The sequence below is a fragment of the Budorcas taxicolor genome, chromosome 15 (genome assembly GCF_023091745.1).
Source record: "Budorcas taxicolor isolate Tak-1 chromosome 15, Takin1.1, whole genome shotgun sequence".
Taxonomy (NCBI): Eukaryota; Metazoa; Chordata; class Mammalia; order Artiodactyla; family Bovidae; genus Budorcas; species Budorcas taxicolor.
Window position 1 is genome coordinate 51,544,148 of NC_068924.1, and position 20,876 is coordinate 51,565,023.

General features: G+C 47.0%; 1 protein-coding gene and 1 pseudogene across 1 annotated transcript; both read right to left on the reverse strand.

The window, feature by feature from the left end:
* Positions 1-1,803: 1,803 nt before the first annotated feature.
* On the reverse strand, positions 1,804-8,425 carry UCP2 (uncoupling protein 2). Its single transcript, XM_052652612.1, has 8 exons — positions 8,297-8,425; positions 7,345-7,501; positions 4,724-4,947; positions 4,357-4,567; positions 3,243-3,437; positions 3,060-3,161; positions 2,555-2,735; positions 1,804-2,241 (listed from the first exon to the last, which is right to left on the reverse strand). Exons 3-8 carry the CDS (start codon positions 4,847-4,849, stop codon positions 2,127-2,129), a joined length of 930 nt encoding a protein of 309 aa, XP_052508572.1. The 5' UTR covers positions 4,850-4,947; positions 7,345-7,501; positions 8,297-8,425; the 3' UTR covers positions 1,804-2,126.
* Positions 8,426-17,703: 9,278 nt separating this feature from the next.
* On the reverse strand, positions 17,704-20,496 carry LOC128059915 (protein FAM91A1-like; annotated as a pseudogene).
* Between the last annotated feature and the right edge of the window lie 380 nt (positions 20,497-20,876).

The following is a 20,876-nucleotide window of genomic DNA, read 5'->3' on the forward strand; positions in this document are numbered from 1 at the left end:
CAGGCCAAGGATTCCACACCTTACTTCTGAGCTGAAGTCTTATAGTCCCCAAGGACAGGGTTAGGTTATGAGTGGAAACCAGAGGAGTGGAGCAGACTCTGCCGTGAGGCAGGACCTAGGTGGAGAGGTGGCACTAGGTGCCCTGGTTTGACAGCAAGTGGGTGAGGACCTGCCTGGTGAAACTCTGGCAGTCTAGCTCTCCTCTAGGCCAGCAGCAAGGCCTGCTCCTAACCTCTGCCTCGTGGTGATTCTCAGGGAAGCCTGGTTTCAGGCCTGATGAGAGCCATTTAAAAGATTGTTATTAGGTCAGTGTGGTCTTCAGTGCTGCGTGTCTGGTGCAGGCAGTGAGGGAGGAGTTACTGCGGCCTACCGGTATGCTGGTCAGTGTTCCTACAGCCTCTCCCAGCTCCTGTCTCAGGATCATTCCTAGAACAATGAAGTCTGGTGGTCTCATGCCCAAGTGAGTGTCTGAAACACAAGACTGTTCCATGAGCCAGCTGACAAACACGCCTGGGGCAACAAACTGCCCCTCGGTTTCCTCTGGTGCAAAACAGTGAATAGCCTGTTTCACAGGATTAATGTGAGAATTAGGGTGCATTAAGCACACTGACTGGATCCCCTGTTTAGGCTGACCCCTTGCCACCCTGGCTTGATTCATGACACCCAACCTTGTCCCTCCTGGGGACTGAGACCTCAGCTCAAGTGAGGAATCCTGGGCCCTCTTTCCTTCTCCACAGCCCTAACATGTGGGACCCCTTGCCTGAGCACTGAAGGGCCCAGCCTCCAACTCTGACTAGTGGGGAAGGCCTGGTAGCACCAGCTGGCTGAAGCAGGAAGGTCTCCGGGCCTGGCTCCACAGCCACCTAACAGGACTCCTGCAGGACCCCAGCACCAGCTCCCCAGCACTGGTACACAGCGGGAGGGAGGAATCTGGTTCCCAGACTCAGTTCAGCTGCAGATCTCCTATGTGTCCTTGGCTGCGTGACCTGTCCCAGCCTTCAGCTTCTTCAGACATCTATAAAATGGGCCTGGATGGCTTAATTCCAAGGGCCCAGCTGTGCATGAGATGCCTTGAGATAAGGGAACCTCAGAGTCCCCAAACCCTTGAAACAGAATAGCTCTGCCCATCTGTTTTCCTGACTGAGGCCAGGTAGCAGGAAGAGGGGCAGGGAGGCTGACACCCCTGCTTGTCACCACCTCCCTGCCTGGGATCTCTAGCCTGGAGTGAGGGTGAGACTAAATGGAAAGACTCCTCAGGCTGAGGCTGGGTGTCTGCTCTGCAGCCTGCTGTAGGCCATGCTGCCCCCTAAGGGTGTGACTGTGGAGGATGGACTTGCCCTCACTAGGCCTGGGACTTGGGGGAGGTGGGTTTCCCATTTGTAAAGTGGAATAAAATTAGTCACAGCATCCAAGATCCCCAAGTTCCTCTAAATCTTCCAAGCAGCACAGGAGATGGAGGGCAAACAGGAACACTCATTCTGCAGAATAACACGCCCAGGGCCTACTGGGGGGTTGGAGGCAGGTGCTGGAGTACCAGGAGCTGGTGAGTGAAAGCTCAAGTGGTCTGGCGAGAGAGCCAGGCAACTGTGGACTCCAGGCCGCTCCTTCACTTCCCATCTCAGCCCTGGCCTGGTCTGGAGACGGAGGTGGACCAGATGGTCTCCAACCAGAGCGGACTGCTGGAGGAAGACGGGCCCGCCCCCCTTTTCAAGTCAGGTGGCTCCTCCCCTGCCCACCAGGTGCCAAAAGGGCCCAGTAGACCAAGACCTGTGGTGATAGAGAGGGAGGAGACGCCAAGGTTGAGCTTGTTTTATGGGTGATGTACTAGTTGGGCTCGGGGGCAGGAAGCAGGATGAAGAGTCAGGCTGAGGGCTTTCTAGGGGACTGGGGGCTTGAGATCCTGGATAGTGCCAGGCTTTCCACAGTGTCAGCTGGGGTCAACTCCACCTGGACTGTGAGAGGCTACGGGGAGCTGAGGGGTGAGAATGTGGGGAGGGGGAAGGGAGGTGGTGGGAGAGGGAGCAGAAGCGAGGGATGGGAAGAGAGAGAAGGGGAGAAGGGGAGGAAGAAAAAGGAAGCAGGGCCAGGCTGCAGCTGGAGCCAATGCTGATCGGGTCAGCAGCTGCTCAGAAGGGAGCCTCCCGGGAAGCGCGAGCAGCCATGAGGGCCCGCTTCAGCTGCTCGTAGGTGACGAACATCACCACGTTCCAGGATCCCAAGCGGAGAAAGGAGGGCATGAACCTAGAGGGGGAGAAAACACAGGTCATCTCCAATTCACCCTGGCATCCTGACAGATGCTCTGCCTCCCAGGAAGTCAGGATGGCCCAAGAAATGGAGCTCTGGGCAACAGTCTCCTGGGAGTCTCCATTCTAACACCCATAAAACAGGCATGACAGCAGCTCCAGGAGGGAGGAGTTAAGAGCATGAGAATGCCAGGACCAGGATCAGAAACTGTTGACATGTGGTTGCCACTCAGGCCCAGTGGTTCTCATTTGTGTGACAGGTACGGGGGGGCAGGAGGCCTGGAACTGGGAGGGGCAGGTCAGAGGCTCACCCTTTGTAGAAGGCTTGGGGTCCCTCCTTCTGGAGCATGGTGAGGGCACAGTGGCCAGCGCTGCTGTACTGGCCCAGGGCAGAGTTCATGTATCTCGTCTTGACCACGTCGACAGGGGAGGCGATGACGGTGGTGCAGAAGCCCGCCCCGAAGGCAGAAGTAAAGTGGCAAGGGAGGTCGTCTGTCAAGGAGGAGTAGGGGGCATCAGGACTCCTCCCCTGATAATTCCAGAAGGAGATGATTGAAGTAACTATGGTCTCGTGGTTTTAGACCCAGGGACTCCAGTGGGAAACTCTCCCAGTGCCTCTGAGTCGTTTTGCCCATGTAGCCTCAGGGCCTCAAGGTGCATGGTGGCAACTTCACCCCAGCTGGCTTCAATTCAGTGAGAGAAACTCACTGCATAAGCAAAGAGGAAATGGGATGAAGGATGTGGTCTCCAGGCAGATCCACACTGGCTCCTGCTTTGGGGGAAGGGTGAGACCCAGCATCAGCGCCCCTAATTCACCTGTCATTAGGTGGGCCTTCAGGAGAGTGTCCTTGATGAGGTCGTAGGTCACCAGCTCAGCACAGTTGACAATGGCATTGCGAGCGACATTGGGAGATGTCCCTATGGGAGGAAAGGGTGTCTATGTGAGACCAGGGGGTAGGGGGAGGGGAAGACGGGGAAGAGAAAACAGCTGGTACACACCTTTCCAGAGTCCCCGAAACCCCTCCTCTCGGGCAATGGTTTTGTAGGCCTCAACAGTGCTCTGGTACCTCCGGGCAGCTCCAGCCCGGGCCTGCGCTTGGAACCGGACCTTCACCACATCCGTTGGCTGGGCCACGGCCACGGCCAAGGCACCGGTGGTGCTGCCTGCCAGGAGGCGACTCCCGATGCCGGCATCTGTCGGAAAGCCATGGGGGTCAGTGGCCAGCTGGGATTCCACTAGTGTCCACCTTTCCTCACCAGAACCACATCACTGAAACCTGTCTTCAGTGTCCCCTGTTAATAAGACCCAGTCCAGCTCTGCTCTAAGAATGTCTTGCATTACACAGTGTCTATTATGTGCCGGGCACTGGGACAGAGCAAGGAACAGGACAAAATGAGACTTAATGCTATTTTCTTTCATAAAGCATTTCTATTCACTTCATTTCACCTCCTAAATGGCCCTGAGAAATCAGAAACTTTTTTTGGCTGCGTTGCATAGCTTGTGCAAGCTTAGTTCCGTGACTAGGGACTGAACCCAGGCCCCAGCAGTGAAAGCCCTAACCACTGGACCACCAGGGAATTCCAGAGAATCATTTCCACTTGAAAAACATGAAAGGCTTTCTCAGACTGGGATTCACAGGACTTGGGTTCTCATCCCTCATCTACTTTTCCCTGACATGTGATCTTGGGAAAAGGAAACCTCTGGATCTGGGTTCTCAGTTTCCACAAGTGTAAACTGCAGGGTGGACGTGGCATGCTGAGAAGGTGAAATGGAAAAGCACTGGCCTTGAAAGCTGAAGTCCTGGGAGTTTCCTGGCTCTTCACTGTGAGCCTTTGGCTGAGTCCCCTCCTCCACCCCAGGTAAGCCTCAGCCTCTCCAGCTGGAACACGGGGATGATACCACCTGCTCCCGAAGTGGCTATGAAAACTGTCATGAGCTGATGCCCTGCTCAGAGCCTAACTCAGCCTGGGAATCATCAGAGTAATCAGGGACCTCTGATCTGAAATTCCTCCTAGAGGTCTTGGGGCCTAAAGGAACTGTGCGGCTGGAAGAACTAGGATCGACCATCACTGAGAAGAGGCCAAGAGGCCTATGGCCCAGCTCCACACTCACGCTCAGAGCCCTTGGTGTAGAACTGCTTGACGGAGTCGTAGAGGCCGATGCGGACGGAGGCGAAGCTCATCTGGCGCTGCAGGCCGGCGACCAGCCCGCTGTAGAGGCTGCGGGGGCCCTCGGTGCGCACCATGGTCAGGATGGTGCCCAGCACCCCGCGGTACTGGGCACTGGCCGCAGCCTGCATTGGCCCCTGCCTTTCTCCTTGGATCTGCAAGGCCAAGGCAGCTGGTTGCCCTCCCCATCTCCTGCCATCCCTGTGCTCTAAAACTTACAGTCCCCAAAACCCCACTGGCCCTTGAGGAGTTTGTGTCTCGGGGAGGGAGCGGACTAGCCACCCTCAGAAATGCAGGCTTCATCCACTCACCTGTAGCCGGACTTTAGCAGTATCCAGGGGAAAGGTGATGAGGTCAGCAATGCAGGCAGCTGTGCCTGCCCCCAGGAACTTCACAGTGGCTGTAGGGGGCACATCTGTGGCCTTGAACCCAACCATAATGACGATTCCTGCAACCTCCCAGGAGATGAACAAAAACTGGAGAAGGGGGCACCTTCTGTCAGCAACAAGACGAGACAGAGGAACTCTGCCGGAGACTGAGCCAAGGAGAGATAAGGTCCATCAGCAGCCAAACCTTCAGAACTTCTCTTACTATCCCGCCCCTACCTTCTCTGATAGCATCACCCCCCACCCCTAAGCAAGGGCTCAGAGCTGCCCCTTGAAGGCAAATAGGAGTGAGCTCCACAGGTACTGAAACAAGGGCTGGAGAAGTAACTTCTGCCTGAGAAGTCCTCTCCTTCACCACGTGGAGTATCCCGATCACAGCTGTCCTAGTACTGCCTCGCAAACAGGCATTGGCCCAGCCCTTTGTCTGCGGGCTACAGAGATTTCACTGATCCCCATGTTCCTGATTCTGCAGCTCTGTCTAGAGGGCAGGCAAACAAGGGGGGAAGGTTTCAGCCAGACTAAGACCTGACAGGTACAAACCCACAGGCGTTATGCCCTGAATGTCTTAAGCAGCAGAGGTTCCTATGAGTCTGGAATTGTCTAAGTCTAGAAGAAAAGGAGTGAACAAGACCTATTCAGCCCCTTCAATTCGGCCTCACTCTTCCCCACCAGCCCACACACAGCTTGGACTCTCTAGAGTCACTCTTTCAGTGAGTTCGCTTTGCTTTGCGGGGCACTGGTTCACTGAGACAATATCAACCCTAGAGGGAGGCTTATTGTCTGGCACTGGGGGTGGGCAGGTGTTTCAAGCTGCATTCGGGGCTTGCAGAATCAATGGTACTCTCAAAATTCAAAGGAGGGAACATCCACCCCCACTGTGAGAGAAGAAAGGGTGGGTAGTCAGAAAAGACTTAGGAAAGGTAACATTTGGCTGGGACTTGAAGGATACTGTGCAGTTCTTAGGGCTAAGAGTATCTTCCTTCCTCCCCCAGCCTACTGTGTAACACAGGAAAACTATTCCCTCTCTGGCCAGTTTCCTCTCATCCTATAATACAGGGGGAGCCATGTCTTCATGGGAGGTGGGAATGGGGAAGTAGTGCAGGTCAGAGCTATAAAGAATGACGAAGGAAACCAAAACCCCCATTTTGTTCTCAGAACTGGAAAAACACCCTCCTCCCCTGCCTTGGGAGGAAGTGAGCCCAGCACCCCAGTGGGGGAGGGTGACCTGCTTCTCTCCCCTGAGTTTACTTTGACAAGGAGTGGCTACTCTAAGCCCCACCTAATTGGCTATCCCCGTTGCTGGGGCTGTGAGGAAAGAGCTGGCCAACAGAGGAATGACGTGGTGACAGTAGTGAACACACAGACGGATGGAAGCAAGATGTTCACCAGGCTTCCTCCTTCTGGGCCTCTCATCCCAGGTGGTTGGGCAAACGGGAAATCCAAAGGCTACTCAGCACTCGGCTGCTGTCCTTATTCATGTTTCCCTGGAGCCTGGCCCACATGAGGCTCCGTGAAGGCTGCACTCAGGCAGCAGAAGGGGTTGATGAAGGTGTTCCCGAACCCGCAGAGTCCCTGCCCTGACATTCTCATTTCCCAGGAAGTGCTCCACACCTTTCCGCACCCCTCTGGCACATTCTATTAGCTCACTTACTTCTCAGAGCAGCCCTGTGAGGGAACTTAGTAAGAGTCCTGTCTGCAGGCTCCAAAGCTTATACAATTTGCTTTACACTGGTGCCCAGGTCATTTCATTCCTGTTTTCTCAGCCCGAGGCCCAGGCAGGGCCTTTCATGAGGAAGTCCAACATCCCAGTTCTCTTGTGACAATATGACAGTTCTGACAAGGTTCAGGCAAAAATGGCATCCCTTCTGGGCATTGGAGACATGATAACAACATGAGTCAATCATGTCCTGACCTTGATCTAGGTTGCAACGTGTTGTGAAGGTCAGAGAAATATAAGACCCAGCCCATCTTGGAGACAAGTGCAAAGGCTAAGTTGCCATTTTGAATATTGCCTTGGGTTTGCCATAAGTCAGGTCCTTCAGAGGCATAGGTATGGGAAGCAAAGGTCCCTGTGCTAAAGACCCTACTAAGAAGATTAAACTAAACTAAGGTCTAACTGGAAAGAATTAATCATATATTACTCACCAGCAAGTAATCAGTTTCACCTGATTATCACAGTCTCAGGGACAGTCCAAAACATACATCTGATTCCTAATCGAAATCTCAAGGGTAGTCAAAAGCTTGAGTTGACAATATGTATTTAGAACACTAGGTTCTCCTCTGCTGCTGATTTCCTGGAGCTAATCACTGTCCCACTGGGGCCTCACTGTTCCTCCTCTGTAACATGGGGATTACCATCCTTGGCTTGTCAGGGTCAATTTAAGGGCCAGAAGAAGACCAAGGATATAGAAAAGTGCTTTGTGAACTCTAAGAGTGACTTTACTGGGATGGTGGTGCCAGTTATTTTTGTTAATATCCTGCTGACCCTGCCCCCAGACCACAGGGCTGAGGCAGTAGAAGACTCCTCCCTTAGACTGGACTCTTACCCGGCTTTGTTAGGTCCCACGCTGAGGCCTTCAAGGTCAAGCTTCTCTAAAGATGTCCCGTTCTTCAAAGCTGCCAGTGGCTATCATGGCCTGGTCCCTTTGGTTTTCCATAGAAAATGGTTGGTAGACAAAATATCTAAAGGTCATACTATGTGTCCTGTAGAGCAAAGGAGGAGAGTTTAGAAAGGGAAATGGGCCTTAAAAGGACTACAAACCCAGCAAAAGGAAAAGGCCCAAGGCACATTAGCGTATTCAGTCCTTGCCTGGGGGGATGTGAGGGTAGGGAACAGGGTCCATTTTCCCACAGGCAGCTGGGGGCTAATTAAGTCCACACAGTGGAGGAGAGGGACAGACAGGGGAGGAAGGGGTGAACCCAGAAGTCCTCTCTCCCCAGTCTGACCTCTTAGTATCACACGCTGCTCTTTCAGATTTCTGCTTTAGTGTAATTCAGTACTCTGGGGAAGCATCCCACAACACAGCAGACTCTGGTGAGTTGGGGGTGCTGGAAGTGAGGTGGGGGGGGTGGGGGGTGGGCATCAGGATGGTTCAGAGACTAGGGCCCAGAGCAGGGCTTGAGGTTAGAGAGGTTGGAATGGGCCCAGTGGAGGCCGCATCAAGCAGCTCAAAGCTCCTGCCAGCAGAAAGAGCCCTAGGAAGGCCTGTAGCCGCCTGGAATGGGAGAGGTGATCATCGCTGAGGGCCCCCCACCCTGGCAGAGGGGAGGGCTTATATTACAGCCTTTTGAGCGCGAGAGGTAAAGAACAAAAGCAAAACAGGAAAAGAGTGAAGGAAGAGAGGTTAAAAAAAAAAAAAGACAAAACGGTAAAATACAAAATAGGGTGGGAGGCGAGGAGGGAAATTAAAGGTGGCGCGTGGGTCCCCTCGGCCTGAGTAGCGGGAGGAGGGCAGGTGTTGAGGGTGCAGGGCTGGGGCGGGCCGGGGCCGGGCTCACCGGGCTGCAAGGAGAACAAGCGGGTACAGGCAGTTCTGTCGGTCGGCAGGTGGAGGGCGCGTCCACGGAGCGCAGACAGTACTCGATCCGAAGGCGCGGCCGGCTAGGCTTCCAGAGAGGTGGGAAGAGGGTGCCGGGAGACTTAAGATCTCGGGGCGGGGCCTGCTGGGCGGGGGCGTGGCCTGCGGGCTCCGAGGACTGGGCGGCGACCCGTTAGCCGCAGAGGCCGCCACGCCCCAGGGTCGTCTTCGCGCCTTCTTTCACTCCCATTTCCGGGCTTCGGTCCCCGCGTCAGCCCTTTGGTACCCCATAGGGTTCCCCCTTGCCCCGCCAACCTCATTGTGAGGATGGCGAGACTGACGCGCGGGCAAAAGCAGAGGCTGCCCAGGGTCATACACGCCTCTGGCCCCTACCCGGGGCTCTTTCTAACAGCGCGCAGAGGCTCGGGTAGAAGAGCACTCCGTGCTTTCACGGGCCCAGTTCGCTACCCCCAGCTCGGCCACCCGTGTTTCCGCCAGCCGCCCGCTCTCCCCAGGCGCCAGCGCGGGCTCTCCGGGGCGGGGCCTCCCGACCGGCCTCGCAGCAGCAGGTGGCGTGTCACCGCCAACGGCCGGCCGTTGGGCGCAGCTGGGTTTCCTGCCGCCTGAGGGCTCTATCCTGGGTGCCCGGGGACTTCTGGACGGGGCCGGGGTACCGAGCGTGGCGCTCTCGCCCCCAGTTACAGTCGAGCCAACGGGCCCAAGTGAGAAGGCCGAACAAGCCTGGATTTGCCGCATGCTTAGGCGCCAGCATGAGAAAGGGATGGTAGGCGAGGAACCTGGCCCCTCAGGTGGTCTTTTGGGGGTGACAGACACGTAAATAAGCGGTGATTGTGTCCTGTGGCTAGACAAACGTGCACATTCAGTGTGCAAGGACTCTATGTTCGCCCTTGGACTCTTGTGTCCCTACTTTTGTGTACCTTCTGTCCCCCACTGTCTCTTTTCAGCCTTGTAGGCTGTCTGGGACTGTTGTGAGAAATTGTGGACGTTGTCTTCCATTCTAGTAGACAAAGTTGCCCACCATCTCAGTTCTGTAATGCTCTGGACATTAGCCACTGCAACCACCCAACCATGGTGAGCCCTGAGAGGGATTCAGGATGGAGGAAAACAGGAAGCATTCTGTGCTTTGGGTACTACTGGCCTTCTGTAGTTAAGATGCATACCTAAGGAATAATTTAAATGAATCCAGCTTCTTACATTTTCCTACATACAGAAAACCACTAAAATCATTAATTTGCGATGTCTATTCTTTATGGTTGACAGTAATTTTTTGATATTCAACTATATTTTTTTTACCAGCAAAATATTTATCCTGGCTTTTCTCTTAACCTCTTTCAAACATCTCCTCAAAGGTATCTGAGAGGCCCTCTCCTGGGCTATCTTCTTCAGTAAGATTCCCAAGTAAAGTTTAACTGGTCACTTTCAGGTTGTGTGTTTTTCTTCAGTTGCAGCTGTTTGGCCTACTGTTAAAAGTGCCCTTGGAAAGTGTAATGGGAAGATCTGAGAAGATGAACATTAAGTGTGTGCAGTTACTATGTTCAGGTTCATTGTGGATACTTCCCTTCTGCGTAATCCTGTGAGGCTGGTATTAACCTCTGATCTATAAATGAGTGCCAGAGAGGTTAAATCATCTGCCTGATGTCACACTTGTCTAAGTCTAGTACTTGTGCTCAGTCGTGTCCGACTCATTGCCAGCCCACGGAATGTAGCTCACCAGGCTCCTCCATGGGATTTCCCCAGGCAAGAATACTGGAGTGGGTTGCCATTTCCTCCTTCAGGGGATCTTTCTGACCCAGGGGTCGAACCCATATCTCCTGCATTGCAGGTGGATTCATTGCTGTCTGAGCCACCAGGGAAGCCCTGGCAGGTTAATTTACCACTGAGCCACATGCGTCACAATGTTAGGAAGTGGTGAACCATGATTTAAGCCCAACTCAGTCAGCTCCATTTGGGTATTTCTTGTAAGCAGAGGGAATTGTCAGCCAGGAGACCATAGCTGGAACAGGACTGGATAATTACAGCAGAAAAGAAAAAACACAATGAGCATATGTTCCTGGAGGAATCAAGCCCAAAATTTATTTCTGGCACTGGAGTCTCCCATCCACTGCTGGCCTAGGTTTTGTACATGAGCTTCTGTCTTTGGCTGTGATGAACAAATTCCCAGGATGCTGTGCAAATTTGTGGGGAGACTACTGAACTGGTTGGTGATCTTTGAGGAGACATGAAAAATAGAGTAGAACCAAAAACCTGGAAATAAAAGTGCTACCCTGATTGCTGAAATAGGGAAGAGTCTGTATTTCAAAGGCTCCATACCTGTGAGATATTTGTTCATCCCTAGCAAAATTCAAGGGACTGTTAGAAGGATGATATGTGGACATTTAAAAAGGGAAGTAGGTATCACCAGGATTCAATATGGATTTCTTAAGAAGTCCTGTTAAATTCTCTCTTCGTTGGAATGGGCTAGGCAGATGAGAACAATGCTACAGACACTGTACCTCTGGACTTTTAGCAAGCAACTTATCCAAGTCATAAGATGTCTTATGGAGAAAGAAGAATGTGTAGTATTAGCTGTAAAAAATGAGCAACCTAAAAGTTGAGAATGATGTTTACTTGGGGCATTACTGAAGATGTAAGCCAGGGATACAGCCTCTCAGATACCTCTGAGGAACTATTCTGAAGAAGTAGAGGAGGAACCAGGGTATACAGGCTGTGCTCAGTGCTCAGTCGTGTCCAGCTCTTTGCAACCCCATGGACTATAGCACGCCAGGCTCCTCTGTCCATGCAGTTTTCCAGGCAAGAATACTGGAGTGGGTAGCCATTTCCTTCTCCAGGGGATCTTCCCAACCCAGAGACTGAACCTGAGTCTCTTGCGTCTCCTGCATTGGCAGGCGGATTCTTTACCACTGTGCCACCTGGGTATACAGGAGTTCTTAAACAACAACAGAACAAACCCAGGTAGTTGAACATCAAAAGATTACAGCTAATTAAAGAAAAAACAGACATCTCAAGTTAATGAATTTAGCACTTTTCTATGTATGGGAAAGTGCAGCAGTCTGGACTTAATGAAATTATTCTTTTGATATGCACCTTAACTATCTAGGGACAGTATCCTGTTTTTTGCCATCTTGAATCCCCTCAGGGAGCACTGTGGCAGGTGGCTTGATGGTATTAACATCTCTGTTTACTCCTCTGGCAGGCAGACGTTCTTTGTCCACAGTGGGTACAGTTCAGTTCAGTTCAGTCGCTCAGTCATGTCCAACTCTTTTCGACCCCATGGACTGCAGTATGCCAGGCCTCCCTATCCATCACCAACTCCTGAAGTTTACCCAAACTCATGTCCATTGAGTCGATGATGCCATCTAACCATCTCACCCTCTGTCGTCCCCTTCTCCTCCTGCCTTCAGTCTTTCCCAGCATCAGGGTCTTTTCAAATGAGTCAGTTCTTGCATCACGTGGCCAAAATATTGGAGTTTCAGCTTCAGCATCAGTCCTTCCAATGAATATTCAGGACTGATTTCCTTTAGGATGGACTGGTTGGATCTCCTTGTTGTCCAAGGGACTCTCAAGAGTCTTCTCCAACACCACAGTTCAAAAGCATCAATTCTTCGGCGCTCAGCTTTCTTTATAGTCCAACACTCATACCCATATATAACTACTGGAAAAACCACAACCTTGACTAGATGGACCTTTGTTGGCAAAGTAATGTCTCTGCTTTTTAATATTCTGTTTAGGTAGGTCATAACTTCTCTTCCAAGGAGTAAGTGTCTTTTTAACTTCATGGCTGAAGTCACCATCTGCAGTGATTTGGGGGCCCCCCAAAATAAAATCTCTCACTGTTATAACTGTTTCCCATCTATTTGCCATGAAGTGATGGGACCAGATGCCATGATATTCGTTTTCTGAATGTTGAGCTTTAAGCCTGCTTTTTCACTCTCCTCTTTCTCTTTCATTAAGAGGCTTTCTGCCATAAGGGTGGTGTCATCTGCATATCTGAGGTTATTGATATTTCTCCTGGCAGTCTTGATTCCAGCTTGTGCTTCATCCAGCCCAGCATTTCTCATGATGTACTCTGCATATAAGTTAAATAAGCAGGGTGACAGTATACAGCCTTGACGTACTCCTTTCCCTATTTGGAACCAGTCTGTGTTCCTTGTCCAGTTCTAACTGTTGCTTTTTGACCTCATACACATTTCTCAAGAGGCAGGTCAGGTGGTCTGGTATTCCCATCTCTTCAGTCTGTGGTGATCCACATAGTCAAAGGCTTTTTTTCTGGAACTCTCTTGTTATTTTGATACTCCAGTGGATGTTGGCAATTTGATATCTGGTTCCTCTGCCTTTTCTAAAACCAGTTTGAACATCTTTAAGTTCACAGTTCACGTACTGTCGAATCCTGGCTTGGAGAATTTTGAGCATTACTTTGCTCCCATGTGAGATGAGTGCAATTGTGCGATAGTTTGAGCATTCTTTGGCATCACCTTTCTTTGGAATTGGAATGAAGACTGACCTTTTCCAGTCCTGTGGCCACTGCTGAGTTTTCCAAATTTGCTGGCATATTGAGTGCAGCACTTTCACAGCATCATCTTTTAGGATGTACAATGAGTACAGATAAGTGCATTTTACAAACCTTTTGCACATCTAGTTTATTGAAAAAAGAAATCCCAGTTTATTTGTAAACGTGTTTTACATGTGTGTCTGACTGTTTGCAACCCTAGGACTGTAGCCCACCAGGTTTCTCTGTCCATAGAATTTCCCAGGTGAGAATACTGGAGTGGGTTGCCATTTCCTTTTCCAGAGGAATCTTCTCAACCAAGGGATCAAACCTTCATTTCTTTTGCATCTCCTGCATTGGTAGGCTGATTCTTTACCGCTAGCATCACCTGGAAAGCCGCATGTTATATATGCCAGTAATCAATTTGACACAGTTTATAATGTTAATATCATGCTGGAAAGCAATCCACTGTACTTATAATTTTGGAAATTTAAAGTTTTAAAAACAAATTGAAACACTGAAAATGAGAAAAAAGCAAGAATGACAGAGAAAGCTGAAAACATTAGGTAATGAAAACCAACATGAGAAAAAAAGATCTCAAATGTCTCTGGTATTTTTTTGCCAAGAATATTGTTAGCCATATTAACTCCCCTCCCAAAGCAAATACAAAATTATCCGATTGCATTTTTTAAAAACAAATCAAGGAAATTTGATGATCATACTTTAAAAAATGATATAAAAGCTGAATTTCTTTAAAAACATTTAAGAGATGAAATTGATCCATACATTTTTTTAATGTCCTTTTAAAAAACTGTCATTTTTTAAAATAATTTTTTTGATTATTTTAGAAACTAATTTATTTATTTGGTTGTGTTGGGTCCTTGTTGCTGTGTAGGCTTTCTCTAGTTGTGGAGAGCAGGGGTTACTCTGTAGCTGCAATGCAGGGGATTCTCACTGCAGTGACTTCTCTTGTTGCAGGGTAGAGGTTCTAGAAATTTTGGGTTTCAGTAGTTGCAGCACACAGGCTCAGTAGTTGTCGTGCAGTGACTTAGTGGTCCCACAGTGTGTGGGATCCTCCCAGACCAGGGATTGAACACATTGTCTGCAAGATGGGCACAATAAAGGACAGAAAGGGTATGGACGTAACAGAAGCAGAAGATATTAAGAAGAGGTGGCAAGAATACACAGAACTGTACAAAAAAGATCTTCATGACCCAGATAATCACGATGGTGTGATCACCAACTTAGAGCCAGACACCTGGAATGGGAAGTCAAGTGGGCCTTAGGAAGCATCACTATGAACAAAGCTAGTGGAGGTGATAGAATTCCAGTAGAGCTATTTCAAATCCTGAAAGATGATGCTGTGAAAATCCTGCACTCAATATCTCAACAAACTTGGAAAACTCAGCAGTGGCCACAGGACTGGAAAAGGTCAGTTTTCATTCCAATCCCAAAGAAAGGCAATGCCAAAGAATGCTCAAACTACTCCACAATTGCACTCATCTCACACGCTAGTAAAGTAATGCTCAAAATTCTCCAAGCCAGGCTTCAGCAATACGTGAACCGTGAACTTCCTGATGTTCAAGCTGGATTTAGAAAAGACAGAGGAACCAGAGATCAAATTGTCAACATCCACTGGATCATGGAAAAAGCAATAGAGTTCCAGGAAAACATCTATTTCTGCTTTATTGACTATGCCAAAGCCTTTGACTGTGTGGATCATAACAAACTGTGGAAAATTCTGAAAGAGATGGGAGTACCAGACCACCTGACCTGCCTCTTCAGATATCTGTATTCAGGTCCAAGACGCAACAGTTAGAATTGGACATAGAACAACAGACTGGTTCCAAATAGGGAAAGGAGTATGTCAAGGCTGTATATTGTCACCCTGCTTATTTAACTTATATGCAAAGTACATCATGTGAAACGCTGGGTTGGATGAAGCACAAGTGGGAATCAAGATTGCCAAGAGAAATATCCATAACCTCAGATATGCAGATGACACCATCCTTATGGCAAAAAGTGAGGAAGAATAAAGAACCTCTTGATGAAAGTGAAAGAGGAGAGTGAAAAAGTTGGCTTAAAGCTCAGCATTCAGAAAACTAAGATCATGGCACCTTGTCCCATCACTTCATGGCAAATATATGAGGAAACAATGGAAACAGTGAGAGACTTTATTTTTTGGGCCCCAAAATCACTGCAGATGGTGACTGCAGCCATGAAATTAAAAGATGTTTGCTCTTTGGAAGAAAAGCTATGACCAACCTAGATAACATATTAAAAAGCAGAGATATTACTTTGCCAACAAAGGTCTGTCTAATCAAAGCTTTGGTTTTTCCAGTAGTCATGTATGGATGTGAGAGTTGGACTATAAAGAAAGCTGAGTGCCAAAGAATTCTGTGGTGTTGGAGGAAACTCTTGAGAGTCCTTTGGACTGCAAGATCAAACCAGTCCATCCTAAAGGAAATCAGTCCTGAATATTCATTGGAAGGACTGATGCTAAAGCTGAAACTCCAATACTTTGGCCACCTGATGCGAAGAACTGACTCTTTTGAAAAGACCCTGATTCTGGGAAAGATTGAAGGCAGGAGGAGAAGGGGACGACAGGTGAGATGGTTGGATGGTATCACCGACTCAATGGACATACCTTTGAGTAAGCTCTGGGAGTTGGTAATGGACAGAGAGGCCTGGTGTGCTGTAGTCCATGGGGTTGCAGAGTCAGATACAACTGAGCGACTGAACTGAACTCCTGCATTGGTAGGCAGATTTTTAACTGCGGAACCACTCAGGAAACCCCAGTTTAATATCTAGATTGCCTAAAATAATGTCTTCATAGTGGATTCATCACTAGAGTATTTTGACCTGAACACATAGATAGCCTCAATGCTTCTAATGTGTGATTTTAACCTCAAATCATAGTCCTTGGTTTGCAAACATCAAATTCAACTTTATGTTAGTTGGTATAGAAACTAAAGAAAACTTCTTAAATCAATATGATATCATGGAGCAACCACTGCTACCAAAATGAAAAAGTTCTATTTTTCCTTAGGCAGTCTATGAAAAGAAAAACCCAATGTGAAAAAGTCTACATATAAATTTTATTTAAAACTAGGATGTTTGCCAAAAATAGAAAATTAACCAAATGTCCACCAATTGTTGAGTAGATAAATAAAATGTCGTTACCCAAACAATGGGATACTCTCCAGCAATAAAAATGGGTGAAGTACTGATACCTGCTATGATATGGATAAGTCTTGAAAACATACTAAGTAAAAAAAACAGTCACAAAAGACCACATAATGTTTGTTGCCATTTATATAGGCAAATCTATAGAGAAAGCAGAAATTAGAGCTGGGGGGATGGGAGGATTTGGGCATGACAGCTAACATGTTAAGGGGGTGTGGTTGTTTTGGGGTGATGAGAATGTTGTAAAATTGATTGTAGTGATAGTTTTACATCTCTGACTTACTAAAAAGCATTGAATTTTACTCTTTAAATGGATGAATTGTGTGATATGTGAATTACATTTCAATAATGCTGCTGCTGCTGCTGCTACCTGCCCCCCCCCCAAAAAAAGAGGAAGAGAGAGAAACAAAACCAAATGCAAATCAAACCATGTTAACATCCTTTTAAGGATGTTGTTTAGTTGGTAAGTTGGTCAGTTGTGTCTGAGTCTTGCGAGCCTATGGGCTATAGCCCACTAGGCTCCTCTGTCTGTGGGATTTCCCAGGCAAGAGTACTGAAGTGGGTTGCTGTTTCCTTCTCCAGGGAGTCTTCCTAACCCAGGGATCAAACCCATGTCTTCTGCTTAGCAGGCAGATTCTTTAAATGCATTAAAAAGAATGTTTTCCAAAACTTCTCATGAAATGTCTTAACTTTTATAGTCTGAATTAGCAAGGTCAAATAATACATAATTTTACTGATTTGCATACCTTCAATATTTCAAACAAAGTTAAATTATACTGATTTGCATACCTTCGACAAAGTTCAGCTGATGTACATAATTTATTAGGTATCCACGGGAATTCTTTTTTTTCGCCTCGATGCACAGCTGCATGGCTTGTGGGATATTAATTCCCTGACCAAGGAGCAGTGAAAGCTCAGAGTCTAACCACTGGAACACCAGGGAATTCCCTCCATAGGAATTCTTAATGTGTCATCAAATCTTCTGGCAGTAATGGGTGTTTATTGTTTTATACTCTTTATAGTCTAAATACCAAAAAGTCTGTTCATAGGAAGAGTCAAATCCCTTTCCATTATTCCCAAAAGCATAGATAATAAAATATAAAAGTAAACAAGGTTTCTTAGAGTTATATAAAATCTCCACTACAATATTCAGTGACTGCTTATAAATGTTTACAGTTATCCTAAAGCCTACAAGGTTTATCCTAAAGAAATGTAGGGACTTCCCTGGTGGTCTAGTGGTTAAGACTGTGCTTTCATTGCAGGGGACTTGGGTCCCCTCCCTGATCTGGGAACAAAGATCCTTTGTGCTGCTTGCTGAGGGTGAAAAAAGTAGGTTTACCTGAAAATAAAAATACAGTGCTGATTGCTAAAAAGTTCTGTGTTAAAAAGAAACCAACAACCTAGGGATCAATTTAAACAACAACAACAAAAAAGGAGCTCTTTGTTGCATTAGGATATGCTGTAATGAGCAAGACTCCTGGCAAATTAAATGTTTGCCAAACTGCAATACAACACACTTTTGGCATCATTTAATGGTAAGTTATACTGCACCAGCAGAATGGTTTTTGCAACTGGCACTCTAAGAAAAAAAAAAAAAAAAGACACCAAGTGCAACAAACAAATGGGGTAACTAAATTACAGCCAGTGAAGACTAGCAGTGAGACATGAGGGAGATGACCCTCTAAACTATTCTGCTAAGATGGCATTTCTGACATTACAATCTTTCCAAGAAGTGGAACTCCCATATCAGCATAAGATCGTAAAGCAGTCTTGAGAAAGCTGACTTCCGTGTGAATATCCAGTGTTGAAACACCTTCCTTGAATGAATGAACAAAGTGAAGGACAAGTAGAGAGAATTTTTTGCTGGAATGTCAGGGTCTTTAAAAGCTTTCTTTTCTGCATTGGTTGTATGTAGCAGTTTTTCTGCAAACTTATTTAATGCAGAGCCAAATAGTGAAGTTTCAAAGCGCAGCTCAAGAGGAAGCCAGTCATTTCTGTTGTGGCAACATCAGAGTCGTGTTTTGTTGTTGTTATCTGTCGTGGCTTCCTCAATGACCGTTTCACAGGATTCTTCATTTGCTCTGAGCCAGAAGTTAAATAAGTTAAATCAGGTTCTCCTTTCTCATCAGAAGCATCTCCATGTTTCCTGTGTACATGTTGACTAGAAACTTAGATGTAGTGACATATTCATAGAAATCCTTGCAAGCCCACTTTCTTCCTTAATATTTGTAGTGTTTGATGAACGTTCATATTGATGCAAGCAAACTTCCCTTGTAGTTCTGTTTTAATCAAATGGAAAACGTTTTTCTCATCCTATCATTTAACATCTGAGCTAATGTGAAGTAGGAATTACTTCAGGATTATGACTCCAAAATATCATTAATGCTCAGTATTAGCTCTCAAATATATCTGATAGTTTTTGAAGTCTTTTACTTTTGACCAAAGTAAAAGAAATGGGGATCTGACTTCTGAGCAGTGGCTTCTGGATAACTGGTCTAATATTCGGAGGAGTACTGTTGCTGATGGTCTGTACTGATTAGTGAGAAGAGCCTAGAAACAAGCATTGTGTGATTTCGTTTGGAGCTCTGCTGCATGGATTTCCCAGGTGGTCCAATGGTTAAGAATGCAGGGGACATAGGTTCAATCCCTGGTCTGGGAAGATCCCATATGCTGTGGAGCAACTAAGCCCCTGTGCTACAACTACTGAGGCCCACACACCTACAGCCCATGCTCTGCAACAAGAGAAGTCACTGCAATGAGAAGCCCGCAGCAGAGACCCAGTGCAGCCAAAAGCAAATAAATTAATAAAATTTCATTAAAAGAACTCTGATACAAGTCACAGGGTCCAAATCAAGAAGGCTTTCATACTTTTTAAGAAATTCAGAAGAAAACCATAATTGATTTTCCTGACTATGTAGTTGTGTGACTATATTGTTATTATGATGCAGAGACAGTATGATGTTTCTCAGAGTGATTGCCTGATTGAAATATCTCTTCAAGTTTTCACTTCTTCATCACCAGTATTTTGAAGTCCAGTATATTTTAGTCTTGTACGTCAAGGCTGTATATTGTTACCCTGCTTATTTAACTTATATGCAGAGTACATCATGAGAAACGCTGGGCTGGAAGAAGCACAAGCTGGAATCAAGATTGCCGGGAGAATTATCAATAACCTCAGATACGCAGATGACACCATCCTTATGGCAGAAAGTGAAGAGGAACTAAAAAGCCTCTTGATGAAAGTGAAAGAGGAGAGTGAAAAAGTTGGCTTAAAGCTCAAGATTCAGAACTAAGATCATGGCATCTGGTCCCATCATTTCATGGGAAATGATGGGGAAACAGTGGAAACAGTGTCAGACTTTATTTTTCTGGGCTCCAAAATCACTGCAGATGGTGATTGCAGTCATGAAATTAAAAGACGCTTACTCCTTGGAAGAAAAGTTATGACCAACCTAGACAGCATATTCAAAAGCAGAGACATAACGTTGCCAACAAAGGTCTGTCTAGTCAAGGCTATGGTTTTTCCAGTGGCCATGTATGGATGTGAGAGTTGGACTGTGAAGAAAGCTGAGCGCCGAAGAATTGATGCTTTTGAACTGTGGTGTTGGAGAAGACTCTTGAGAGTCCCTTGGACTACAAGGAGATCCAACCAGTCCATCCTAAAGGAGACCAGTCCTGGGTGTTCACTGGAAGGACTGATGCTGAAGCTGAAACTCCAGTACTTTGGCCACCTCATGTGAAGAGTTGACTCATTGGAAAAGACTCTGATGCTGGGAGGGATTGGGGGCAGGAGAAGGGGACGACAGAGGATGAGATGGCTGGATGGTATCACTGACTCAATGGACATGAGTTTGAGTGAACTCCAGGAGCTGGTGATGGACAGGGAGGCCTGGCATGCTGCGATTCATGGGGTCACAAAGAGTTGGACACGACTGAGCGACTGAACTGAACTGAACTGAAGGAAGCTGTCCAGAGACTTATGTGAAAGTCTGTCAACTTTTGGTACAAGATGTCTCATCATTACAAAGGAAAAGTGTTGAGTCAAATATGAAAGCAGTAATATGCTTTGTGAGTCCTGTATACAGATCCAACCAAGTTGCTTATATTGGCTGTGTCAGCTGGATCTTAACTATTTTTATCAGTATCAGAGCTGATGAAACTTCTTTTTTAGGATTCTTACTTTCTGTGTCATCTTATAAAAGGAGTATCTTTTGAAGATAGAAAGTACTTTTAAATCATTTTGCAGATAGAACATTGCACCATGATGAATGTAATTGATGCACATTTATTACTTAATGTCTTTTCTTATGGGCAAAGTCCAAGCAACAATATGAAACAATATGAAAACATTCTTAGCCAGGGATATGTCTATCTCAAGGATATATGCAAGCTCTGCAACATTCATATGCTCATTTATTGAAAGAAATATAGAGTTTCAAAGTTATCACCTAGTCACCTTGAACTCAATTCATTATAAAACCATCAAGAGAATAAAATATTAATAAAAGATATTAACACATTAAAATACATTCCTTGTTATATAAACTATGTGGCATATTGTAATATAGTGCTTCAGAGAGTTGAGTGTATGCCTCAGGCAAAATGCCTATCTTTATGTCATACTTGAGATCTGACTGGCTTATACCACTCCATGATGACTTTTTGGCAGTTTCCACTGGTTTTATTGGACTTCCCCAGTGTCTCAGCAGTAAAGAATCAGCCTGCAATGCAGGAGACACAGGTTCATCCCTGGGTTGGGAAGATCCTTTGGAAGAGGGCATGGCAACCCACTCCAGTATTCTTGCCTGGAGAATTCTATGGACAGAGGAACCTGGCGGGCTACAGTCCATAGGGTTGCAAAGAGCTG

What these genes read in the sequence shown, in the direction of transcription:
- UCP2 (XM_052652612.1), bottom strand. Translation starts at nt 4,849, where the DNA reads ATGGTTGGGTTCAAGGCCACAGATGTGCCCCCTACAGCCACTGTGAAG. An exon ending in CTGCTAAAGTCCGGCTACAG is followed by an intron (nt 4,568 to 4,723) that starts GTGAGTGGATGA and finishes TTGGCCTTGCAG; the next exon opens with ATCCAAGGAGAAAGGCAGGG. An exon ending in CTACACCAAGGGCTCTGAGC is followed by an intron (nt 3,438 to 4,356) that starts GTGAGTGTGGAG and finishes GCTTTCCGACAG; the next exon opens with ATGCCGGCATCGGGAGTCGC.